Genomic DNA, 26,242 nt, shown 5'->3' on the forward strand with positions numbered 1-26,242 from the left:
ACTTGAAGCAAGAGAATGCCTGGATGTATGACTGCTGGCTTGAGGATGAGGAGGGCAGTTCTGGAGGCTGAGAGCAGCCGTGGGGTCAGGCAGAATGGGGTCAGGCAGAATGGGGTCAGGCAGCACTCAGTCCCTCTGAGGCTGTCCCCAGCCTACATACACGTGGCAGTGCTCTCTTTCCCAGTCTCCAGATAAGAGTCTGCCCAACCACCACCTTAATTCTGGCCTATGATGCACTGAGCAGACAACTCAAGCAAGCTGCCCAAATTCCCATCCTACAGAACTACAAGATTAATCAGTGCACAGTTTTAAGCCACTAATTTTCTAGTGATCTCTTATACAGTAACAGAAAACTACTGTAAATATTGTTTTTAGAACCTTATTTTTTTTAATAACAAAATCACTACATGCTAATTTTCCTACCTTCATATTCCCCCCAAATAAACAGCTAACAATCTCTCCTTTCTCTTTCCACAAATGCTCTATGAATATGCATGAGCACACCAGAGTGTATGTGTGTGTGTGTGCACTCTAAAGCACATGAACATGAAAAGATAACTTAGTACGTACTGTTTCACTTACAACTTATCTTGGGTATCTTTCCATTGCCACCCCTTAAAAGCCCAACACATTCTATATAACAACCAAGTACAGCTATTATGCCTAAATCATTCTACACATAAATAGTCCATCACTGAAGGACATGTTAAATAAACAACTAGAAACAATTTTCCATTCTAGTTATAAGCAATGTTACAGTTAAGATGTTATTTCTGTGAGAATATCAGTAAGATAAATTCGTTTATATAGATTCACTGGGTCAAGGGGTAAATGAATTTGAAACTTTAGTCAACCCTACAAACCACTAACTAAATGGTTTTATTTATTCATATTAACACACCATGTAAAAGGGACTGCTTCCCTACATCTCTGCAAAGTTGGGATTTTATCAATTATCAATTTTATCATTATGGGACAATGATACTATCTCATTATCCTGGTTCACTTTTGTTTTATGAGAACAATGAAATAAAATTTCATGTTTTGTGTGCCTTCTTTTTCATGACATGATATTCACGCCTTTTGCACATTTCTATTGGTTCATTCACCACTTCATATCAATTTAGACAAGCTACTTCTATACTAAGGCACTCAGATGGGCAGTCATTTATGGATACACAAATACTTTTCACACTTTGTTTTCTTTTTATTTTGCTTATTTTATACAGATTTTTAATTTATGAGACATACACAGCCTTTCATTGGGGACTTCAGGATTGTATTTCATGCTTACAAACTTCCTGTAACACGTGATTTTTCTACTTTTCTTTTTTTTCCCCTTGGTACCAGGGATTGAATCCAGGGGCACTTAACCATCTAGGCACATCCCCAGCCTTTTTTTATGTTTTATTAGAGACAGGGTCTTGTTGAGTTGCATAGGGCCTTGCTAAGTTGCTGAGACTTTCTTTGAACTCTCAATCCTCCTGCCTCAGCCTCCCGAATTGCTAGGTTTACAGGCATGTGCCAGCACACCCAGCTTTACTTTTCTTTTTAAAAAATGTTTTGTCTACTGTTCTTTTAGAAACCCTCAGCTCCTCAAATACACTATTTTGTGTGTGAAGATCTGCTCCAGAATACTAGGCCAATATCTGTTTTTGCTCAGAGCATTCCTGATACACATACACAAATTATTAATGTGCCTATTTCTAGTGATCCATGTGCCACCGAGGGGTGGCTGGGCTCATACAATCCAGAAAAGATTACAATCCAACAAAGAACAACATAAAACGTAGCTCTGAGTTCTAGACTAATGAGTGCTGAGAGGCAGTGGCTTTTCTTTCTCCTGTGTCTGAAGAGACATGAGAGATATTGAGGAATCCCCACAGGATAGAGACAACAGAGGGAGAGTCAGAGATGTGGCAGGTGTCATGAGTCACAGCCACTGCCTGTGATCAAGACATGAGGACTGCACCTCAGTTTATATTTTCTTCTTCCTCTGCAAAAATAGGAACCTACCAGACTGTGATAAATGGCACTTTTCACAAAAACTCTCTTGCACTGCCTCTAAGAAGCTGTTGGCTCCACAAAATGAAGAAAAATACTCTCACACTCTATGCAACAGGCTTCTCTCTGCCCACTTTCCCAGTCAAGTTCAAAAATTAACACTGATGGGAAAATCATTTGAGCCAAGACCAGAGAGAAAAGAAAAATAATTAACAGAATCATTAAAGTCTTACCCACATTTACTTCCCTTTCCACATTAGAACTGAAGAAAATCACAGCAATAAAAGACTAATCAACAGTCACATAAAGGATAGTGAAATTATTGCTAAACACTACCAAAAGAGGAGTAAGATTAAATTTTCTCTCTCTCTCTCTCCCTTTTTTTTTTTTTTTTTTTTTTGGTACCAAGGATTGAACCTAGGAGTGCTTACAACTAAGCCATGTCTCCATTCCTTTATTTTTTCTTTTCAGACAGGGCCTCGCTAAGTTACTGAAGCTGGTCTTGAGCTTATGAGACTCCTCTTACCTCAGCCTCCTGAGCCACTGGGATTACAGGTGCACCACCGTGCCCAGCTAAGATTATATTTCTTGAATCACTATTGAATTGTAAATAAGAAACAGGATTCATCATTCACTTAGCATCCAGTAATACGGCGAGGCTCTGCACCGTGTGCAGGAGAAATACAATGCTTAGGAGGAAAAATACAATTTATCCTGGCTTGACCCTCTATCGGCTTTACTATTGTTAAAGTGATCTAGTGGAATTTTCAAAAGTATAAATGATAATAACATAAATAATTGTGTGTTCATTACAACTTTGGAAGTATAATATCACCAAATTTGTGCTCCTTACCCCAATTATTTCCCCCTCCTCACACTTCTTAGAAGTAAATAATAAATCACTGTTTTCCTTTTAACTCTCATTACAAACATATTTATGTACCATTTTATAATATGCAGATACTGTTGTAAAATACACAACATATATAACATATAAACATATATGCCTAAATAAAATATTGTATGTAGTGCCATGTTAACTTTATACAAATGGCTTGAGCAATGTTCTTCTGAAATTTTCTTTTGTTGCCCAACATTTATGTGAATTTCATCTAAGCAGAAATGTGTAGGGCTAGTTCATTTGTGTGTTTTTCACATATCACTATGCTGTGGTTCATTTAGCTATTTCCCAACTGATGGAGATTTAGGTTGTTTCAAATATCTGGCTATTACCTATGATGCTACCATGCAGAGTTTCAAGCACATCCTTGCAAGTGCCAAGAGCTTCTCTAAAGTTCTTCCTGGGAAAAGCATTTATGGATGTTAGTGATCATTTTATAGTACCACAGTTTTACCAACTCATCTTTTACGTTTTTATTTTACCACCTTTTAGCGATTGCTGTGGGTGAAATAATATGTCATTCCAGAGGATCAACTCTCTCTTCTTCTCCCAACCATAATAGTCAACTCTCACCCTCAACTGGAGTGACCCCTGCCTTGGTGGGGGGTCAGTGACAGACTGACATTTAAATATGAAACCAAGTGCATCCAAGAGCCCATCAGTGTCAAACTAGAGTTTTCCCAAGAGTACCACGGAAATCAGGCTACACTCACTCTTTCAATCCTAATCCTTCACAGTCCTGAAGACCATTTCCTAAAACACAGATCTTCCTCAAAATCCTGGGAAGCTCAATGTCAAAAACCCTTCCACTCCTTGACCTTCATCTGCCTTTCTTTCTTCATGTTCTCTGTACAATCGAGCATGTACATCTCCTACTCTAGCCATACACTGGGAATTATTTCTTTCATTTCAATTCTACCTGCCAAAACCTTGACCATCTTTTAACATATTAAGCAAGCAGCTCCTTCTACTTCTCCCTGACTTGGGAAGTAACCTTTTTTGCATCACTTAGGTAGAACTAAAGATAAAAAAACTAACTTGAGATTTAAAAGCATGGAAAGCAAAAAAAAAAAAAAAAAAAAAAAAAAACAACAACAACAAAAAAAAGCATTCATTGCAGAGTTTTTGTACTATGTCCCTCACATCCCTATAGTTCTATAAAGTATTTGAAGTCATGGCCTCATATGTTGAATCTTCATCATCCTCGCAATGTCCATCTAATAGACAAGTTCAAGCTTAGGGAGAAACACACTGAATAATTCTCAACACTTATCCTCTTTATATGAGCTACCATATCTACCCAAGCATATTTCAAATGTCTCACATCATCTAAAAATTTATAAAAGGAAAAAAGTAATAACTGAAGAAGGACCATATGTAAAAAGGAATTCTGTATTTTGAAAAGAATAACTTAGGGATTGATAAAACAATAGGCAAACAAAGATAGATGCAAATACACAACGGGATCTCAAAAGGCCTGAATTCTTTTAAGAAGTTAAAAAAAAAAAGGAATAAGACAACACTCAAGAAATGATGATCAGTTACCTGCATGAGCAGAGAGAGGCGAGTGTGGTCTAGGCAATGCTGGTGACTGTCCATTGCCTATCAAGCTTTTCCGGTTGCTTGTTCGGCAACTGTCAAAAAGAAAGAAAAACCAGTTTTAAGGGAGTATATAGCACTAACAATATTCAAAAGAAAAACCAGCTTTAAGGGAGAATATAGCACTAACAATGTTCAAGCATGTCCAAGGGAGGAACAGACTAGTTTGAACCACCTGGAATATTTGCTCATGCTATTGCTAACATTATTGCAAATTACTAAGTATCCACTAAAATTCAAGGGATGGCAGTCAACTGAATATTAGAAACTGTAATGCATTCATATAGCATAACACCATCAATATTCCTCACTGCCAGTGAAGCTACAATCACATGCCTTCTTTCAGCTCCTGTCTGCAAATATGTGACATGCCATATGCACAAGTGATAAATTAAGGATTCAAATCAGCAAACCACAGGTAGCATCTTTGTTGACATGAAATTTCTAATAGAAAATTACATGCAATGAAGCGCAATGACATTAATCTTACAATGATGCACTAATTAAAAATCTAATTATTTAGACAAATTTCATATTTGTGCCTTTTGTCAATAGCACAGCCGATGCCTAAGATAAATGTTCTTCACCACTCATTCATTTTTCATCTTGCACTCTGAATTCAAATTCTTTATTAAAGTACATGTTTTGGAATCACAAAACAGATTCTAGTACCTTTAAGATAATACTGATGGCCCTTTACAAGCATGCTAGCTACTGGTTGTATCTTGAATACCCAGTAAGTAGAAATAAATTACTATACATGGCCACAAAGCACTTTTTCTGTTTCTGCTAGTAGAAGGTTAAAAAATGGCTAATTCAATTCCAAAGTAACTTTCTCAAGGCTCAAAGAATAGGCAAATACAAAACCATTGACAGTGAAGTGGGTATTATCTCATTTTGGATCGCTCTCCTTCAGTGCAGATGGGCACTTTGTTCTCCATCACCAATACAGTAGTTAGAAAAAGGGGATAACCCCCACACAAGTTACTTCCCTCACTTCCTCTGTAACAGTGTTCAGGGTGTCAAGACTCCACCATCCCCTACTGCGCTGCCCTCAACCATCATTAACAGTTTAGTGTGATGCTATTATTATTCAGGCCAGGCCTCTGTTATGCCAGGTTCCAGAAACAGGAATGTTCCCCTGACTCCTAATAGGTACAAGAGTTGACACATTTCAGGATTTGGATAAAATATTTAAAAGGGACATTTCTAAATATTCAAGGAATACATTTCAAACCCAAACTCAATTTCTTCTAGCAATATTGACTTGGGAGCCTGTCCTCTTTCTTAGGTGTTTGCTCCTTATTATCATTTGTCAACATTCACATTCATAATTTCTTAAGGTCAGGCTGAATTTTTTATTTTCCTGACTGTAGCAATCAACATTTTCTAGTATTATCTGAGTTTAATTATGATCATGTTTACTTAGCCTTAAAGAAGTTGTTGAAAAAGAATAGATCCTTGATACTTAATTATGAAGGTGGATTGTGATATTATCAACTCATCTATCAAGAACTGTATTCAAACTATTAAATTCATCATCATTAAATCAAATAGTCCGATTGTTTTTAAAAGATACTATATAATATATTTAGTGTTAAATTAATGTCTCATTCCATTTCAGTAATGGAATACTAGACTTATTAACTTGCTGATGTTAATAAAACAAATTATAAATGACAAACTTATATCCTGGAAATCTTAGCAAACTTGTTTGAGCAAATTAACTGAAAATCGGGTTAATTATTTTTAAAATGGCTATTTGTATTCTATATATTTAGTATTTTATCTATATAATTCAAAAAGATTTTCTTAACATTTAATTATTAATGTTTATACATGAAAATAAAATAAATAAGATATCTGTATCAATATCAGTAGCAGTCCAATGACCATCTTATCCAGTGAAATATGACATTGCTTCAGGAAAACCTTTAACAACTGAAGTTTCCGAAGAACCATATAGAAAAACCCAGAAAGCAAAATAGCCAACAATTCAGATTCAGAAAAAATAAAAACATAAACAAAAATGTCACAATTGTACCAGTTAAAGTCTATCAAAAAAAGATGCAACTGTAATTCCAAAAATATGACCCAAAAGAATCTCAAAAATAAATGAATAAGTAAAACCTGAAGATGAGTTTTATTTAAATAATTGGAGGCATAGCTCACTGACAAATGCCATGAATAATCTGAGCACACCATACAATCAAAAGTGCCTTCGATAATCCATCAATCTTCAACATGGAGCTAGGGATGGCATTAAAATTATCATAGACATGGAACTTTCTTAAATCTCAAAAGTCAAACAGGGAGCTATCAAACATGAAATGCCCCCCCAAATAACAAAACCAGAGTTCATAGAATACAGATCAAACCTGATTTTCATGTGTACATGAAATAAATCTCTATTCTTACACACGACCAGTGTGACACCGCATCATGTTCAATCATAAGAATGGGAAGTTATATTTCATGTAAGTATGTCAAAATATATTCTACTAATAAAAAATAAAATAAACTCTTGAAAAAAACAAAAAAGAAAAAGAAGAAATAGGGGCTGGGGTTGTGGCTTAAGTAGTAGAACACTTGCCTCCCATGCATAAGGCACTGGGTTCGATCTTCAGCATCACATAAAAATAAAATATTGTGCCCACCAGAAACTAAAAAATAAATACTAAAAAAAAGAATTAGGAGCTTGGGCTCATAAAACAATTTGTTGCTAACATTCTTAGGGTAAAGGGGCATTTTATACTGCATTTAAGCCCCAATACCTAGATCTGTATATATATTGATACTTTTTAAATTTGGGACTCTACTGAGATGTTCTATGGAATATCCAGGTGGGGGAGGGGAAGGTCTGTCTATCTCAAAACTACCACTTCTAGTACTTCTGAGTATCACCTTATCTTATTGCTCTAGGTAGCTGATACCTAATAAATGAAATGCAATCTGTGTGTGTGTGTGTGTGGAGGGGGGTAATGGGGATTGAATCCAGGGCCTTGTGCATGCTAGAGCTACACCCAGCTCTACAATCTGCATTGAATCCCAAGATAAGGAAGCTCTAGATGGGCTATCCCTTTGAGTATTTGCATAAATTACACAATACAGGGTACTACCCTCCATTAATAATAACAAATGTAGTGTGTTTTGATTGTTCATGTCATTTTCTCATGGTGCAAAATGCTGCACTGAACTCTATGGTGATTATTTATTCATCTAGGTATCATGCATTTTTCTGCCCAGAAAAGGAGAAGCTTAAGGCATTCAAGCATGAGGCAGGCTCCCCAGGTGTTCATGACCACACCTATTCATTTATCCATGAAATGATAAAATAATGGAAGCATCATTTAGGCAAAATAAACATTTCTTCCCTTTCACCAGCATGACTAAGTCAATTCTGGCTTGCTTTTCTTGGGCAGAGTTACCTAAGGGAAAAACAGGGGATGACCTATCAGGTAAAACAAAACAATGCCACTTCTTTAGCAGAACTCTCTCGTAATTTATCCTATTTCTAACATTTGGCCTCATAAAAAGTTTTCTCCATTAGGGACATAGGTGTATGACCACAAAAACAACACTAAAGAAACCTGAGTTATGAACTCAAGTTTCAGCATTCCATCCTCATATGCGTTCATTCAGCCTCACCCAAGAAGTAGAGTTCTTTTGCCCTGCCCATAATCCAATCTCAAAGTCAAACCAACACCCACTTTTCACAAAGTGCTTCTTCCTCTTAGTCCTCTCTACTTGAATTCACATGGAAAGACTTACTGTTCCTGTGGAGAACATGCCCAGTTTGTTCTCAGAATTTCAAAGGTGACTCTCATTGTCCTATTAACACAATGGCATGGATTCTTTTCTTATAAAACCAGAGTTAGGCAGAAAAGACAGCCATATGCAACTTGAGACAAAGGTAAACAATGGATTAGGACTAGAACTGATAATCACAAGAAAGCACTTCCTACCTCATTCATCTGGTTCCTCCCTGGAAAGATCCACCCAGGGACAACTAAAAGGCACAGAAATAAGGCTCCTACACAGGGCACAAGAAGTATGCCCTACCAACCATGGATTGAGGGTCTGAGAAGAATGGGAAGGTGGACAGAGGATGAGTGTTTTGGCATGAGTAGGACTGGCTGTCCCTGGAGGGTAGGGAGGAAAGCCGATGGGGCAGAGAACACTGTGTGTGGGAGTGTCAGAGTCTGGAGGGCACTGGAGAGTGATGTGAGGCCACCACAAGGAAGTGTTGTATTTGTTCGCATGGTTTTGCTTGGGCAGGTGAGGTAAAGATTGAACAGGACACCACCCCTGCTCCTCAAGCTCACTGTCACCATCACCAAAGCAGTTGCACAATGAGCTCCTCATTGTCTTAATTACTGCAAACAGCATATTCCATTTGCTTGGAAGATGAAAAGATAGCTCATGTATTTCATCATCTAAGTCAAGCCTGACTTGGGGTGAGCACAAAGAGGAGTATGGGCTAATAAGCTGATGGATCCGGAGGGTTACTGAAGGAGGGTAGGAATTCTTGGTCCAAACCACCCACATTCCATTTTTGCCTAAATTGTCCTTAAGCTCAGGGCTCTATAAGAAAGGTTTGGCAGGTTCTGTTTTTGACATCTTTCACATGTCTTTTGACAAAAGAACCTGTTAACCATTTCCTACTGACTCTCTAAAAGTTGTGAAGCTCAGCAGGATGTGGACTTCTACAATGTACTAAGTAGCTGGAATCCCATTTAATTTTAACTGAACATTCACCTTGAGACATAAATTCTGGTATGTTGATTATGGCAAGACTAATGAGAAGGGGAACCCCCCTCCTAAGAGCAGTCAGCACTACCTTCACAGGTGGCTTAAAAGGTCAATACTCCCTACAACACATGACAAACTGCCACTGAAGAGTAGTAATGACAGTGGATTAAACAAGAAGAGTCCCAGCTATAATGGGATGCAAATCTACAATTTACTATTTCGTCTTGATAAAATTTTGACAAATTTTCACAGGAGACCAATTATAAACCAAAGCTTTACCATCCGTGAACACTTGCTAACTATGACCTAAAACCATAGTTGAATCTGAACACTTGAATATTTCTTAAACAGAGAATAAGGTTGAAATAGAGGAAACAGCAGGCCCAGGAGACAAAAATTGTCTAATGAATAGCTGCATAAATGTGATAAGATTATAGGTAAATTTTAGTTTCCACACATTTACAATGAAGTGCTTGGACCACATGAGAGAAAGTCATAAATAATTTTTTTGACTAAGAAATTTTTTAAAGATATAAAAATAATCCAACAATCCCCACCACTCTGAAATGAACAACTATATCATTTATCATATTGTGATAAATGTTTCATATACATATATGTAAATATATATTATACCTATATCTACCTATATAAAGATATCATACATATATCAGATACATGTTTCTATTTATAAAAATATATATTCACATATGTATTTCTGTAAATATGTATATATTTTGTATGCATGTATCATACATATGTACACACACACACACACACACACACAGAGAAATATTAAAGATAGGGAAAATGTGATTTCTGGCATTCAAACCAGTAACTTCTTCCATCCTCCAAATGGGCAAGTACTCAAAGAACTTTGGCTTATAGCTTTCCCATTCATTTTTGGTACTACTGTAGCATATGTACAATGAGCAGATATGTACAATGTATATGTACAATGAGCAGAATGAGTACAATTTTACATTTTAACTAGTGGAATCACATATCAGGAAAAACCAAAAAGACTGGGAATTGTGCAAAAAAAAATAATAATGGATTTCTCTTAAAGACAACATATTTCAGTGCCTTTCTGTTGACTTGGCTATTTTAAAACTGTCAGGGTTAAAGGTTAAGTCATAGATAACTGATAGTAATGCTAATGATTCTTGTCCATAATAAGATAAATAATTTTTGCCTGGTGGAGATACAACTGACAACCTCCAATATAGAAAGATGACCTCAAACCTTTAATATCACAATGCTATAAGATATTAACCAGTTTTGCATCCACAAGCAATTCATTTCATAATCCTTGACTTCATATATATGCTCATATATATGTTTTTTAAATTTCCTTTGATCTGCTTTAATATATTACTACTGTTCTAATTAATTCATACTTTAAATTAAATCTTTCACATGTGTTCATTTTGTATGACAGTAAGGTTTTTGAATTTTGGATAAATTATACTTTAGCATGCACATTACATTATAGATATTCTATAACTATCTTTTTTCTACTCAATGTTATATTTTGAGATTTAACCATGGCAACATAAATATGGGTCTAATTCATTTCTTTTTAAAATTATTCATTTGACACATTTTAAGACTTTTAGGATTCTTAAATGTTCTAAAATTACATATTGTGGACATTTATTTTTCCTCTTTGCAACCTTAAATATCTAGGACTGTGAATTTGTAAATCTAATTGCAAAAGTCTTGCAAAATATCTTTAATAAGAGCTGTACTTGAAAGAAAAATTGTATCAGGCAAGAAAATCTTCCTTAAAATCTTCTTTGGATACTTCTTCCCTAAATTCTGCTTATTGTTGCCTCCCCAAATCTCTATCTTTGCCTTTGCCTTACTTTTCCCAGAAGTAACTTGTCTTCCTCATGTAAATCAATCACTCCTTTCTCAGGGCATTTTCAAGTCAACATTTCCACCACTTTTCCTGAACAACACAAGGTCACACCTCATGGCTGGCCAGATAAGCACTATTACTTCTTAAAGGCAGCAGAGAACAAAGCTTTACTATTTCTGTCTCTGTCACATATGCTTTGTAGCTTATGAAATTAGGGATTGCTGGGGTCTTTCCTATGGCCCCTAAAATCCAGGTTCCTTCAGGCTTTCATTAAATCATTCAGCAAATTACTTTTTGAGTGCCTAGGAAATGCTAGGCACTATTCTGAACAAACAAAAATGCCTGGCCTCATTTTGGGAGGGAAGCAGATAGTAAACACAATAAATTAGTAATATTTATACTGAGTGAGATGGTGATAGAGGAAGAGTAAGGCAGATGTAGGTAGGAAGTACTGGAGTGGGAAGTTCAGATTTTAAACAGGTGTTCAAGAAAGGCCTCTCTCGGAGGTGATATTTGGGAAAACCAGAAAGTGAGGAAGTGAAAGTGCAGTAGGAGCAAATGCCCTGAAGCATGAGGGCTGCAGAAACAGCAAGCAGACCACTGAGGCAGAAGTGTGTGTGTGTGTGTGTGTGTGTGTGTGTTTTAGCGGGGGAGGTGTCCAGATGACCAGAGCAGAGAAGAAAGACAAAAGGCACATCTTGGCATCTTGCAGGCCACAGTACAAAGTCTGATTTTTAGTCTGAGTGAAAATGGAAGCTCTTGGAGAGTTTTGAACACAGTCTGACTTCTGTTTTAAAAGGATCATTCCAGCTGCTAAATTGATAGTTGAAGACCAGTTTGGAAGTGAAGTTGATGTGCATCCCAAATGCACTCTCATTGCCTATAATTCTGTTTTAAATAGATCATTTTATTTTAAAAATCTGAACAAAAATGACCACAGAATTCAATGCAAACATTACATATTAGTCCATATTCTTTGTACAGCCTCCAAAGGACTGGTGAATCAGCAAGTGCTGATTCTGCAACAACTACCAAGCTCCAGTGCTTCAGGCTTTTGCATATTTGCATGAACTAATAACCTAGTTCATAGTTATCAGGGTGATGTAATTGTTGACATGGTTGGCTTGATACCTAACTAAACTTTTCCATTAGCAGAAAAAGCTCTTTTTAAAGGCATTAATTATAGTAGGGATGAATGGTTGCTCATGCTGTTTTCACCTAAGAACAAAAAATTTAGGATAATTACAAAGTGAAGTATAGGTCTTTTGAGATTTCAAAAATTCTGAGGAAAATGAATAGGAATATATATGTATGTATATATAGTAAAAGATAACATATACACATAGATATATGTACATATATGCCTGCATGTATATGTGTATACACACACACACACACACACACACACACACAGCCTTTATAGTGCTTCTTAGAAATACTAATCCATTAAGAAAAACTCACAGACAGGTCTGGCCCAATTTTCTGTCTTCATAGAAGAAAAAGAGAAAGCTGAACATGCAGATGTTAGTAAAGCACTATCCAATGTGACAAATATATATGGAGAGCCTTTTCCTATGGACAAAATACTATGGGAGATAAGAAAATGAAGATACTCTCAAAGTGTTTAAAATAGAAGATTGATTCACAGATAACTACATTCTAAGCAAAATCTGGAAGAGAGGTACAACAAAAATTTGTTGCTATCTGAAGTGTAAGATAAATTCACAACCAGCTTTTGAATGTGTTTTCATAATAAACAAACACTAGAATTTCACAGTATATACTAAGCACTGAAAATTACCCATCAGTAAATCTACATCATAAATTCCACCCCATGAAAGTTCACAGGATTTCTTTAAATAATCTCTTAATCTATAGAGATTGCCTGTAACAAATACTTTCTTTTTTGGGGGGTACCGGGGATTGAATTCAGGGGCACTTGACCACTGAGCCACATCCCCAGACCTATTCTGTATTTTATTTAGAGGCAGGGTCTCACTGAGTTGTTTAGTGCCTCACTTTTGCTGAGACTGGCTTTGAACTCTTGATCTTCCTGCCTCAGCCTCCCTAGCTGCTGGGATTACAGAAGTACACTACCCCACCCAGCCATAATGCATTTAAAAAAAATTTATTTCTGGGCTGGGATTATGGCTCAGCGGTAGAGCACTTGTCTAACATGTGGGAGGCTCTGGGTTTGATCCTCAGCACCACATAAAAATATAAATCAAATAAAGGTATTGTGTTCAACTACTTCTAAAAAATAAATGTTTAAAAAAATTTATTTCTTCTAAGTTATTCTCCACTTCATGGTTACTTCACAGATGGACATATTCACATAGTTATTTAGATGTAGCTGACATGGTGAGTTTGCTGTCATATTATCAGCATGTAACTAATGATAAGTGACATCCACCATGTTCTACCACAGCGATCAAGGTGAAGATTATCCCTCTGTGGTCACCCTTTCATTCAACATCATTCAGCATGGAGTTTGCAATCTTGAAAGGGGGATAAAAGTTCCTTAAGGATAAGAATCATGTTTTATATCATAATTAATTTTTTTGAATACCTAGAAAAATAAAGAAAATAAAAATGATTTGAATAGAGATACATTTAAAACAAATTGGCAGGGGGCGGGCAGGGGCAGGTCAGTGCTGGGCATTGAACCCAGGACCTTGTGCATACTAAGTATATGCTCTACCACTGAGCTATATCCCAGCCCCAAGATACATTAAAGTTTTGAATAACTAGATCAAAATATTTCCTAACTTTAACAAGTTCATATTTTAAAAAATATTTTTAGTTGTAAGGGGACACAATAACTGTATTCTTTTTATTCATTTTTATAATGAAGTACTGAAGATAGAACCCAGTGCCTCACATGTGCTAGGCAAGAGCTCCACCACTGAGCCACAACCCCAGCCCAACACGTGCATAATTTTAAACCTAGAGGAAGAACATAGTCAAATTTATTATACTAAACTGATATAGGATTATATTATAATATATTTACTTCTACTGAATTGAGCACATTTTTGTATATAACTAAGAAAACACAAAGAGATGAGGATATCTGTGTTGCTAGATACAGGATATGAACCATCTCACTAGATATTTTCATCACTGTAAGTTTTACAAATAAGTCTGGACAAAATGATAATGGAATCATCAGAACAATTAAAAGGGGCATAAAACAATATCAAACCATGTTGGAACCAGGGATGATTTGATGTGATTTATAGTAGCAGAGTAGATTCAACTGCTAAAAATGTTAAGAGAGAAAAAATAATGAAAATGTGAGGGAGCTGGTCTCAAAACCTGTGAAATTTTTAGAACAATTTATTTGCAACGTGAATTATCAAAGGTGCCTACCCTGCATGCCCATCCCACAAATAATCATTATGGATGACCATCTATTTACAGGAGGGTATTTAGAGGCTAGGAAAGTCAATGACTGGGATTTAAGAATAGTAAAGGCACACAAAGATCAAAGACCTGAGATAGTGTTCAGACTTGGAATGAGGGTGGGAAAAACAGTGGATTGGCTAGGTCTTACCTCTGATCTAAGAGCTGAAGGGCATGTGCCCTTTCTTAGGATAGTGCTCTACAGGGTGATGCTGGCCCAAAGATGGTCTGGTATCATTCCAAATTCCTAAGATCTAATCTGCTCTGCAAGGGAAAAGACTGGCTATCTCCTGGCTGGGCCCACCTGTGACAGGGCTATCAAAGTGACAAGGAGTAAAAGTTGGAGGAGGGATGGAGGTGGTAGAGCCAGTTTTGTAAATGGTTGGAAGGTCAGTGTTCAATGGCTATGAGACAACTGCCTTCCCTTGCACACAGGGCAGTTGAAGTCAGGCACCAAAGAGAAGGCTGCAAACATACTGGGCAGTTCACGAAAAAAACAAAGCACAAACCAACCTTCCTTCTAATACGACTATATTGCTGGGGAAAGAAGATAGGTGTGACATAAACAAGTTATTGTGTTTTTTTTGTAACCCCTATGTTTTGTACTCAATATAAATATATAAAAGTCAGATCCTGATATATCTTTTCCCAAGTAGCAGAAACCAAGGTTGAAGTGCTACTGTAAAAATGACTTTAATTTACTGGCCTTGATTATACTAATTGGTCAATGATAAGGCTATAAATCTTTAAAAAGGTCTTAGAATGTGGTGGTTGTACACCAAACCAGAAAAAAAATACAATAGTTTAAATCTAATGTTCCATCAGCCTTTTTGGATATATCATAGTAAATTTTACTATTAACTTTTTTTTCCTCAGAATATCATCTACTTTTAGTTGTTTCAATAAATGGTCCTTGGCTTTAAAGGGTGGGATTGGGAGATGTTCATTTAGTCAATTCTTTTTTTTTAAATATTTATTTTTTAGTTGTAGACGGATACAATACATTTATTTATTTATTTATTTTTATGTGGTGCTGAGGATCAAACCCAGTGCCTCACACATGCTAGGCAAGCGCTTTACCACTAAGCTACATCTGCAGTCCCTCAAATCTTATTTGAGGAATGCACACACACATAGGTATATATGTGTATATTTATATATGTGTGTATATATGCATGTGTGGGGGAGTATGCATTAGTCACTAAGGTAGCATACTACTGTTTTACTCATTTCAATCTTGCCCAAAGAGAAATTAAATCTCAGTTTAACTTGCTACACACCTAGAAATACTTAACTTGGTGAATGTATTTTAGTCTATGTATACTTTAGCTACACTGCTAAACACCAGCCCAAAAAATAAAAAGCTGTTTCCTCCCCCAAAATACAAAGGTCTGTTTCCTCTCTCAGGCTGCAAGGACTCCAAGACCACTCCATTCTGACCCACAAAAGTCAGAGAAGATTACTTCTGGGGCTACAGAATCTCCATTTGCATGACACTCAATAGAAATTTATTTCAGCCCGGAATGAACAGCATGGCTGTTGAACACCTTCCAGCTCTAAAGCATTTTGCTTTTGTATGGCAGTCTGGCACACCGCTGTGCCCACAAGTGCACTGCCCCATTCCATGTGCCTCCACCACCAGAACACAAACACACAAACGTGCACAGCGGCATCAGAGCTCCACTTTGTTCTTTTCTGTGAGGCAAAGTCATGTGGCAAGGAGCCAGTCTCTTTCTGTTCATTGCATTTTGGTGCTAGCTGCTCCTAATTCAGTATCTTGCAAAATGACATTCTGCTAATGACATGAATGTCAAAGCTGGGATAATGGCAGAAGTAGAAGGAAATGTTTCCTAAATGGAGAAGCAACAGGAAAACTGCCAAGTGTATATTAAAATAAGTTGTGTGTTTACCCCCTACTTTAGTGCTTAGTCCCCTCCCATTTGTTCCCAACATGAAAGGGAAGTGGCACTCTAAGAAAAGAAGAATAGTGAATAGCTCACCTTAGGGAAAGCACAGGGTGGGGGGAAAACCAAACAAACAAGAGGTCAAAGGAATGTTTTCCCCTAATTAACTTGACAGATGTCTTTTCCTTTCCTCATTTGCATTCACTGATGTTTTCTTAGTCATTCTCTCATTTTGCCAAGATGAAATTGGCCACAAGGAACCTGTTGTGTTGCTAAAGACAAGAAGACTGGGGAGATACCAGAAGACACTGGCCTGTAAGTTGTTCTGCATTCAGTCTGGGTAATCAGTGCTACTTGCTATTGTCAGTTATGGGCTGAAAAATGATGTGGTGATTTGCCAAGGAAGCACCACTAATTAGTGGCAAACAGAGCCTAAGAAGAGGGGTCATGCGGCTTCCACAACCAGGACACTTCAAAGTTAGAAACTGCTTTAGATATATACAGACATTTAACCACTTCTTATGTGAAGGCATAATAATTTTCTCCCACAAAGAGAGAGTTAAGTTCTATTTTAGACATAATGGATTTGAGCACTTGCCATCAGTAGACCCGGTTTCAAATTCCAACTCCCCCTGAACCTCAATTTACTGATCTGTAGAATAAGGATAAGAATATCAATTACCACAGAGGGCTACATGGAGATTAGATGAGATAAAGTATGTAAAGAAATTAACATAGTGCCTAGCCCACAGAAAATGCTTATAAATATTAACTGTTACAAATAAAGTATGTGGACTGTCTCTCTCTAGCACACATTCTCTCATGCATGATACTTGCATGTTTAGAAATGTCACACTAAGGCTTTCCTTCATGGATTGTGGAATAATTAATGCATCACTGCCCAATCAAAACAATGAATTATGCAAGAACGAAAGAGGCTAACTCAGGCAGCAAGACTCCATAGTAAATACAAATATTAACTTCATTATAGGCAGAATGTGTCAGTAAGAAAGGGGACTTGTTGGCTTTAGAAACAGAAAGAAAGAAAGCTTAACCTCAAGCTCAGAGTATTCACCCAAGCACTTGCTAAAGGCTTCAAGCTGGCAGGGTCAAGACGGAGCAATATTCAGGGGACTGCACCCAGCGGATTTCAGGGTTTCAGACCAACTGTCAAAAATATGTGCATCAGCTCAGCTTAGACAGTGCCTTCAGTCATTTAAGGTATCTCTCATATCTTTCTATGCTTCCATATTGCCCAAACAATCTTCTGATGAACTTCACAGACAGGTATGTTAAAAAAGAAATAAAACAATAATAATAAGAGCTGATATTACAAACGAGGTATTTACTATACTCCAAGCAATGGTTTAATTTTCCCGATGATCTTGTAAGGTAGAACTTGCTTTTATCTACATTGATATGAAAACTGAAGAACTGAGAAGTTCTATAACTTCCACGATGGCACAAATATTAAGTGGAAGAAAACTAGGGTACCAAACAAGACAGTTTGCCTTCAGAATCAATGCTTTTAACTATTTTGCTAGATGGTGTACAAAGCAGAGACTGAGAACTTTAAGGGGCCCAGGCCCGATATGACATTTACTCTAGTAAACTGATATCTCAGCATTCTGTTCATACATAGATCATGAGTGCTTGCTAACTATGATTTTCTTCCTATGAAGGTGGAACTGCTTCTGGGATAACAACTGAACCAGAATTTTGACCCTGCAGCACTAGCATCATGTACAAGAGTTATCAAGATTCACACCTGACTGGCTTTATGAAGACAGCAAGCCTGACTCCAGTGGACAGACATCCCATTAAGCAGGAATGCTTTTTATCCCAAGACACAATTATGTACACATTTTTCAAGCCCATGGTAGACACACAGGTGAGACATGCACATGATTGGGCATTTGCTCCTCTACAGTGTATTGCCAACAATCCAAAGGTAGATGATGCAACACATGGATTATCCAGAGCAGCTGGCATTTCTTCCTTATTCCTGCCCTAACCAGCTAGTCTAGCCAGACCCAACTGGGGAGAACTGTGTTGACACATTGTGTGTCAGATTTTTGTTCCATTGTTTCTTAGTGAATTGCAAAATCAATTCTAAAATTCTGTATCACTACCCCCTCCCCTTTAAAGCAGATTTTTAATTTTTTATTATTTTTTTCTTATTATTTCCAGGTAACTGATTGAAAGTATTCAGGAACACAGAAATCAGATTTGTAATGTGAAGTATCCTTGTACGCCCTGGCTTTGGAGAAAAGTGATAATTGCCCTCCCACATCAGGAAGCAAATTTAGCCAGCAGAAGACCTAAAACATATAATGAAGTATACTAACTGCATTATTCAGATAAAGCTATTTTAGAGGTTGAAGTATTTACAAATAATATATCTCAAAGAAAACTCAACAGCTTAAAACCTATGTATTTACAAGTTGAATAGGCTTGTGACCCCAAATCTTGGATTCTTTTGTTGCACTTTTATTTTTCAAGATGTCATTCCTTTAGTCTCACATCTATTCTTATTCTTGGCCCCCAAATTCCAGGAGAACATGCATGAAAGGGTCTGTGTATAGACAGAGGCCTCACCAAACCTTATTAACTAGGTTAAAATCAAGGAAGGAATTCATACAAAAAAAGTTTTTGGTTACTAAGGAAAAGTGTAACTCTGGTGCAATTGCCTTCAGATCTCTGACATGCTTCTTATGGGCATGGACACTTGCTTCTCCTAAGTCCACCCTTCGGTTTAATAAGATGACCTCATTCATCCCTAGCCTGGGATTTGGTCCTTATTAGTAAGTACCCTGAGTTCCAGAAAAACACACTATCTCCGCCTCTGCACTGTATTCACCAGACACCCAACCTAAACTCAGTCTGCATTCCCTTCAGTGACTCAGAGAGTTCCTGTTCATTGTGCTTCTGGATTCCTGTTTATTAAAGTTATGGAATCCTGGACCTTCCCATGGAAACACTTCTAAGCAGAAATTCAATGGTATAGAGAGATGGCACCCTACTGTGTAAACTTTCTATATTGAAAGGGACCCTGAGTCACTCACCCATATGAAATTAAACTCTACATCAAAATCAGAATCAGGAATGTAAGATACTTTGAGAGACATGAATGTGAAATCTTCTATTGGCTATTTCTAAATCAACCCTAAATCCTACTGAAAGGGCAAAATCCCATGAAACGTAAGTAAACCCATCTTGAAACTCTGTCAATAGCCACCAAGTGAGTCACTCTTTCAGCTTTGTGGTCACATCATATTTTCATTCACAGTATAATCATAAAATTGTAGGGCTTGTTTGTATAACAAACAGTGTTTTCTACATCCTTAAATTAAGAATCTCTGTTCAGAGGCCTGTGTCCTCAGAAACTAGCAACACACACTGTAGGCACCAGTGTTTATGAACTTGCAAAATTACACTGTAAAGAGCAAACCACTCTGTATTTAGTTTGTCTCATGTACAATACTACAAAATTTTGATGTTATATATACATCAAATGACAAGAAATCATTTTTTAGTTTTGTATCATAAAAAATTCAGTATTTGGGTCTGGGGATATGTAGCTTTATGGTAGAGCACTTGCTCAGTGTTTGGAAGGCCCCGGGTTCAATCCCAGGACCCATAGAACAAAGCAAAACAAAAATCAAATAAACAAAAATTTAGTATTTTTCAATAGTATGAAACAAAGTAGGTGAGTGGTAACCAACAGGTTCTACTGACTTTTTACAGTCAATATCAAATGATGAACCATTTAGAATCAGGATGAAATGGCAGTTTGGAAATGCAAGTGATAAACAGTTTCATAAGACACAGTGAACTCCCATCTCCCTCTACCAGTACAGCCATCAACTTGATTTTCTTGTTTTAACTCAAAGAAGAAACTCGTTTCTCTGATGTATAAATAGCTTTATTCCTCCACCCCAACTCCCCCAACATTTTCTAAAGTGTCTTGCCCCAAGCAGAGGGCTGGTTATCAAGACCTAAGAGACACATTCTCATGAGTTTTTAACCAGGAAATCTGGGGAGGGAAACATTTCCCTGCATTTTTAAATGGCTCTATTGTTCAGGGAGGCCATGGACTTTGTGTAGCTGGGAGGACAAATAAATAAATTAATTAATTCCTGTCTACCTAAGTTCACAGAATACTATGTAGTCATATTAAAAAACAACTAGAGGGAAAAATAAAACAAATCAACCTACAGGATCATCTAAACTGGAAAAGCAACTGTCAGAGAAAGATTTCAATACACAGGTAGGCAAAGTATTCCTGGAATGTTAAATATTCCTGAAGCATGGAGGCAGTTTTTGAAATAAATAACATAGAAAGAAATGATAGTTAACGAAGAAATGATTTTATCATTGACAAATAAAAGAGTGGGAGGTGGCAGAAGAGTTTCCCAGCAGGAAGTTATTTTTTAATGTGTATATTACATATTGCTGAACAAAATAAACAGTTCCATTTGCAAAATAATCTTTAAAAAATTTTGTGTTAGGGTGAATACCAGTTGAAGCAATAATTAATGTTTGTGTAATGGCTGAAAGAGAGAGCGAGACAGAGACAAAAAAAAAGGGTGGGGGAGATAGAGGCAATGACTTCAGCACCATAGTTAGGAAGAATTAATGGTATATTCATTATAAATGCTACCTAACCTCTAATCCTTCTGGCCCTCATTGTCACAGCCTTGCTCTAGAAATTAGTCATTTTTCAACTGTTAAAACTAAATCTTAGAGAAAGAACTTTGATTAGTTTTCTGCTCCCTATTTTAAGATATGGTTTTACCTCAAAAAGATGAATGTCTAACTCATCCAAAAGAAAGAGTTAATCAATTTGTATAGAAATGAAGAAAACTGCCTCCCTAATCTTTTTAAAATGTTTTTTTAAAAAATTGATAAGATCTTGGGATAGAAATAGGGCTGGCAACTTTTCTTAGCATGGCTCATTTGGGGGTTATTCTGTACTCCAAATGCTTTTTAATGCACCAAATGAAATATATATTTATAAAAACCTACCCCAGAGTAAAGACCTAGTTCTTTCTCAGTCATAGTAGGCCAAAATCAAATGATGAACCCTCTAGAATCAGGATCAAAGTTTGGAAATGCATGTCCCAAGGCCATCAAGGTCTGAAAACCCAGAAGCCAGTCCAAACCAGCAACAACTGCTGCTTGACTCTGGTTCACTTTGCTCTTGGGATCTATCACTCAGTACCCACCTTAGAACTAGCTAACTGTCCCTCCATGCAGAAGTTCTCTGTCATCTGACCACTTGCCTCCTTTTATATACCACCTGCCTTTTTTGACTTTCTTCTTTTTTGACAAAAGACAATGTAGAATAAATGATTAGTCTCCTTCTCCTAAAAATCCCCCTTCAAATAGCTACAACTAGAAGATGAGAAACACAGCCTGATATAGCCATGTCTAAAACATACAGAAAGCAAAGAAAATGAATTGGAAGAAGACATTCAACAGTAATGACAGTGACTACTTCCCAGTGGCAAGAATGTGGGAGTATGAAACAAGGCTTGCTTTTGCTTGAGTGTCCAAAAATTTTTAATCGTGAATACTGTAACTTATTAATCTGGAAAAATGTATGCCTGATAAAGAAAAAACAGTGTCTTTTAAAGAAAAACCAGTGTCTTTTTTAATATTGCTAGTCAAATTCCTAAGAGAAAAGGAGGGAGGCAGAGAGGAATGATAATGTACTCTGTAACAGAATAATTTATTGAGCTTTTCATTGGTGGTATTCTGACTATAGGAGGAGAATAAAAAGTATTCTTTCCTTCTCCTATTCCAAGAAGCCTTTGTGTTTCAAGTCTGGGCTCCTTAATGGGTTCCAGTTTCAGGAAACAAGAGATAGGGAGCCAGGCCAAAAGCAAGGTCCTCCCTAAGGAAGAAACACAGCCTACTGAGAAGTATACTGCCTGGAAAAAAATTAGTGGAGTTTCCCAAGCCACCTAGAACATAAGGATTAGCTTTCCTGAGACTAAGGTAGGGAATGAGGGGAGGCAATAGTGTCTGGCTATGTATCTGTGTCCATTCCTTTCCAATGCAGGCCTCCAAGAGGCAGATGACAAGCCCTGTGGTGGGCCTGCTTGTGACTTGGGAAGGAAGATAAGCTGGGTAGAGATTTAAAACAGGAGCGGCGCTCACTGTGTGAGCCACTGCAGGCATCCAGGAACTCCACATCCCAGTTTAGAACAGGCCACATCATTCCATAGGGCTTGAAGGACAGGCCACAACAGATGGGAGTAAGTCATTCCCGTCATCCATATCACCTGACAGTCTTGTAAAGGCTGCATCAAGCAGTTAAGAGTAGAAAAATTGACAGGCCAGATAACCCGTGGTGGGGAAGTACCAGCCAGCCAACCCTAACTTACTCACCAGCTACTAGGAATACCAGCCAACTATCTTTTCCAGGAAGTCTTCAAATATGTCATTTTATTTTTTTTAGTCCAAACCCATCTCTCCCAGAACCTGACTTGATACACAAAAAGAGAATTAAGGCACAGAATGTCAACTCTACAATTTGTTACTGGAAGAAATTGTTTTCACCCTTAAAATTACAATCCAATGGCTGTTGGTTGTGTAGTCCCAAAAGGGCTAACCAGAGCTAGGCCAGGCCCATTCTAATGGTTACTTATGACCTGGGGGAGACACAGCAGACTTTGGCAGGTTTGGTGAACTCCCAAAACAGAAAGACAAAAGGAAAAATGTCTCTACTTAAAATGCAAAATAAAAAAACCACAAAGTAAAATGAAAAAAGCCCACTTTCCCCCCAACAGAAAATGACAACAACTTCCAAAACAGCTCCAGAGTGCAAAGGTTGAAGTGAATGTGATGCTCTGGCTCATTCTAAACCAGCAGTCCTTTGGGGGAAGCTTTTTATTTTTTTTACATAAAGTAACCATCTACATCACATGTGTATTCCTAAGAGAAGACTCTATCCTTTTAGAATATCCACATAGAGCACAGGTTTTTATAGCACCAGATATAACCTGCTACTCTAAAATAATAACTCTACAGACGTCATCCTTTCCCAGCTTTATTGTTAAATACATTCACTCCTTTTGGAACTTTAATTACTGAATTTATATCCGGGCAGTGATTACCATATTGCATCAGAATATAAAGTGTCTCACATTCAATTTGCAGAAAATGGACAAAGTCAAAGCCACAATATGGAATCATAACTCGGATCACATCATCACATGATAAGAAGGCATAAGCAAGCCTTGTAATCCCAGCAATTTGGGAAGATGAGGAAGGAGGAACATAAGTTCAAGGGCAGAAAATACAACTTAGTGAGATCCTGTCTCCAAATTAAAAAAAAAAAAAAAAAAAAAAAAATGGCTAATGATGTAGCTCAATGGTAGAATGCTTGGGGTTCTTTTTCTAGTCCACCAGAGGGTGAAGTGGGGGAGTGGAGGAAGCTTCTGACCTTGCAGCTTATATAATAAGCTGAATCCAGTCATCTGTTATTACAGTGCCTGACGTTTTAGCAAGGTCACCTGGTTCTCACTCCAAAACCTATGGCTATAGAATTAATGTGTGAAAATCGTAAATGGGGAATAATCCAGCACTAGAGAGAATAACAAATGGTGGGGCCTTGTGGTTTTGGAATCATCGTTCCGCAAACTTCACCACTCCAAATGCCCACAGCATCCCTTGACTGGGGTGCTCATGCATCTCCCTGTAGAGCCTTTCCAAAGGTTGCAAAAATACTGTATATGGTAACAGAGAACATTTCAATTGTGTTTGGAATTTAGGGCCCAGAAAGGGCATGCCTTCTTTCAATGTCTTACATAAGGGCTGAGTAGCTAAAACACCTGAACAAGCTCTCAGAAACCTCCTGAATTCTCTAGGTGGGGCCTGTAATGACACCACAACAAAGAAACAAGCCATTTAAGAGAGTAGTTTTAAATGAAGAGACTTGACAAAGCCAGATAAGTCACTTGATGCTGAAGATACTAGCCAACTGGTTTATGCTCATGTTGGAAATATGATCTGCTAGGAGAGCAAGCTGCCGCCAAGGGCCTCTTTTGTTGAAGACCAAATAGATAAACATGGTTATGTACCTCTAGGGAAATATAACAGTTTAAAAACCTATTCTCATACTTCATTGTTTATATGCATCTCCAGATGGATGGCACATGCAGATGTAGATTCACAATGCCTTATTATTTGACAATAAAATGATATTTTCCATTGAAACTTAAATTTTGCTTATCAGAGAAAGTGTTTGCAAAAGCCAAGGTAAAGGTGACAACTGTAATGAGAAAATAAACACTGGAAGAATGTCTTCCCACAGCAAGAGTCAAAGTTAATCAGTTTAACATGTTGCAAAATCCAAATCATTCTAACTGAATTCATAGGGAACCATGCATGACTGCTTTGGCATTGTAACCCTGCTTAACAAAAGCAAACTAGCTGTCAGTTACTTTAGAATCAGATGCTTTGCTTTTACTTAGACCATGAGCTGTTGTTTCTTGGTCAGAAAGTAGAGGACATTTTCTAGAATATGAACTATGCCTATGTTGCAATGTGCTATGACAAAGTAGCTCGGCCGTACCCTGATTTTTTTTATTTCGTTATACATTCTTCTTAAAAAGAAGTATCTATAACAAATTGGAAAAAGAGGCACAGGTAAATTAAGAACCAAATACAGTAATGCTTACAACTCTATCAGTTAGCTGAGAGTGAAATTCCACTTTGTTATTTTAATGTTAATACCTGCCACTTTTTAAAAAGTGCTATCAAGTCAGCAAGAGCTTTATTTTTAAAGGCGAGTTGTTCACAGTTAAGAACTAATTGACTGCCAAGAAGGAGATAGGCTTTCAAAGCAATACTACCCTATTCATCAAAATACTTTTTTTCCATCTCCTTCCATACATTTAGGAACAATTCCATACTTAAATTTGAAAGTATAGTTAGAATAGGGCAGTAACAATTTTTTTTTTTTTTTACTTTTCTAAAACAAAGTAATTTTCTTAAATAATGCTGACTGAAATTCATGTTGTATACATGTACATAGTATGGTTTATCACTTCTGATAGTTTGCTATCTGTACAATATTGGGCATGAAATAAACTGCTGTAAATCTAAACTACTGTGCTACCTGTAGTTACTATATGTATGTGGTTGTGTACTTCTGGATAAAATAGACACATCATTTTATTTTTCTGGAGTTTTGAAATCTGTTATTCTCAAAAAGGCTTTTCATCATTTACATAAAGCTCATCATTTTTGTAACTCTTCCCCATACTGACATGTATGACTGTGTGGAATAGTGAACTCTGATTGACACAGCCAAGACTTTGATACTAAGAGGAAGAAAGCTAGGTAAGCAGTAACCCAACTTACTTTGGTCTTGGTGTGGAATATTTTGCACTCCCTCAAATTAAAAAATGGTGTGGAAAACTGGTCTTACTCTAAAATGACTTACTTCCCAGAGCTCTCCTATTGGAGACTGTAAACTCCTTGTAAGCAAGCATATATCTTGCTCTACCATAAATTGCACAAAGTTACAATGGATTAAACATTATTGAATAAATGAATAATTTGAACAAACAAGCTAACAGAAATGAGAAAACAAAATTTTGCTGAAATTAGAGTGGGGGGGTGTTTGGTCATAATAAACCTTGATCTTTCTTAAATCCTCATTTATTTTATTATTATTATTCTATTTTGTGGATTGATCTCAGGTCCTCATGCATGCCAGGAGGGCAATCTGCCAGTGAGGTAAATCCACCTCTACTTTCCTCCTTCCTTACCATGGTAAAAGGTACCATTTTATAGTTT

At 37.0% G+C, this 26,242-nt stretch overlaps 1 protein-coding gene across 6 annotated transcripts in view; it reads right to left on the reverse strand.

Annotated features, from left to right (window-relative positions):
- The window catches only part of Mast4 (microtubule associated serine/threonine kinase family member 4), a 552,573-nt gene that overhangs the window by 110,201 nt on the left and 416,130 nt on the right, over positions 1-26,242 (reverse strand). For all 6 annotated transcript variants that reach the window (XM_076857186.2, XM_076857189.2, XM_076857185.2 and 3 more), the window contains one exon: positions 4,451-4,539. In XM_076857186.2, coding sequence (XP_076713301.2) covers positions 4,451-4,539 — 89 coding nt within the window. The remainder of the gene's footprint in view (positions 1-4,450; positions 4,540-26,242) is intronic.

This window comes from Callospermophilus lateralis, chromosome 5, assembly GCF_048772815.1.
Source record: "Callospermophilus lateralis isolate mCalLat2 chromosome 5, mCalLat2.hap1, whole genome shotgun sequence".
Classification (NCBI taxonomy): Eukaryota; Metazoa; Chordata; class Mammalia; order Rodentia; family Sciuridae; genus Callospermophilus; species Callospermophilus lateralis.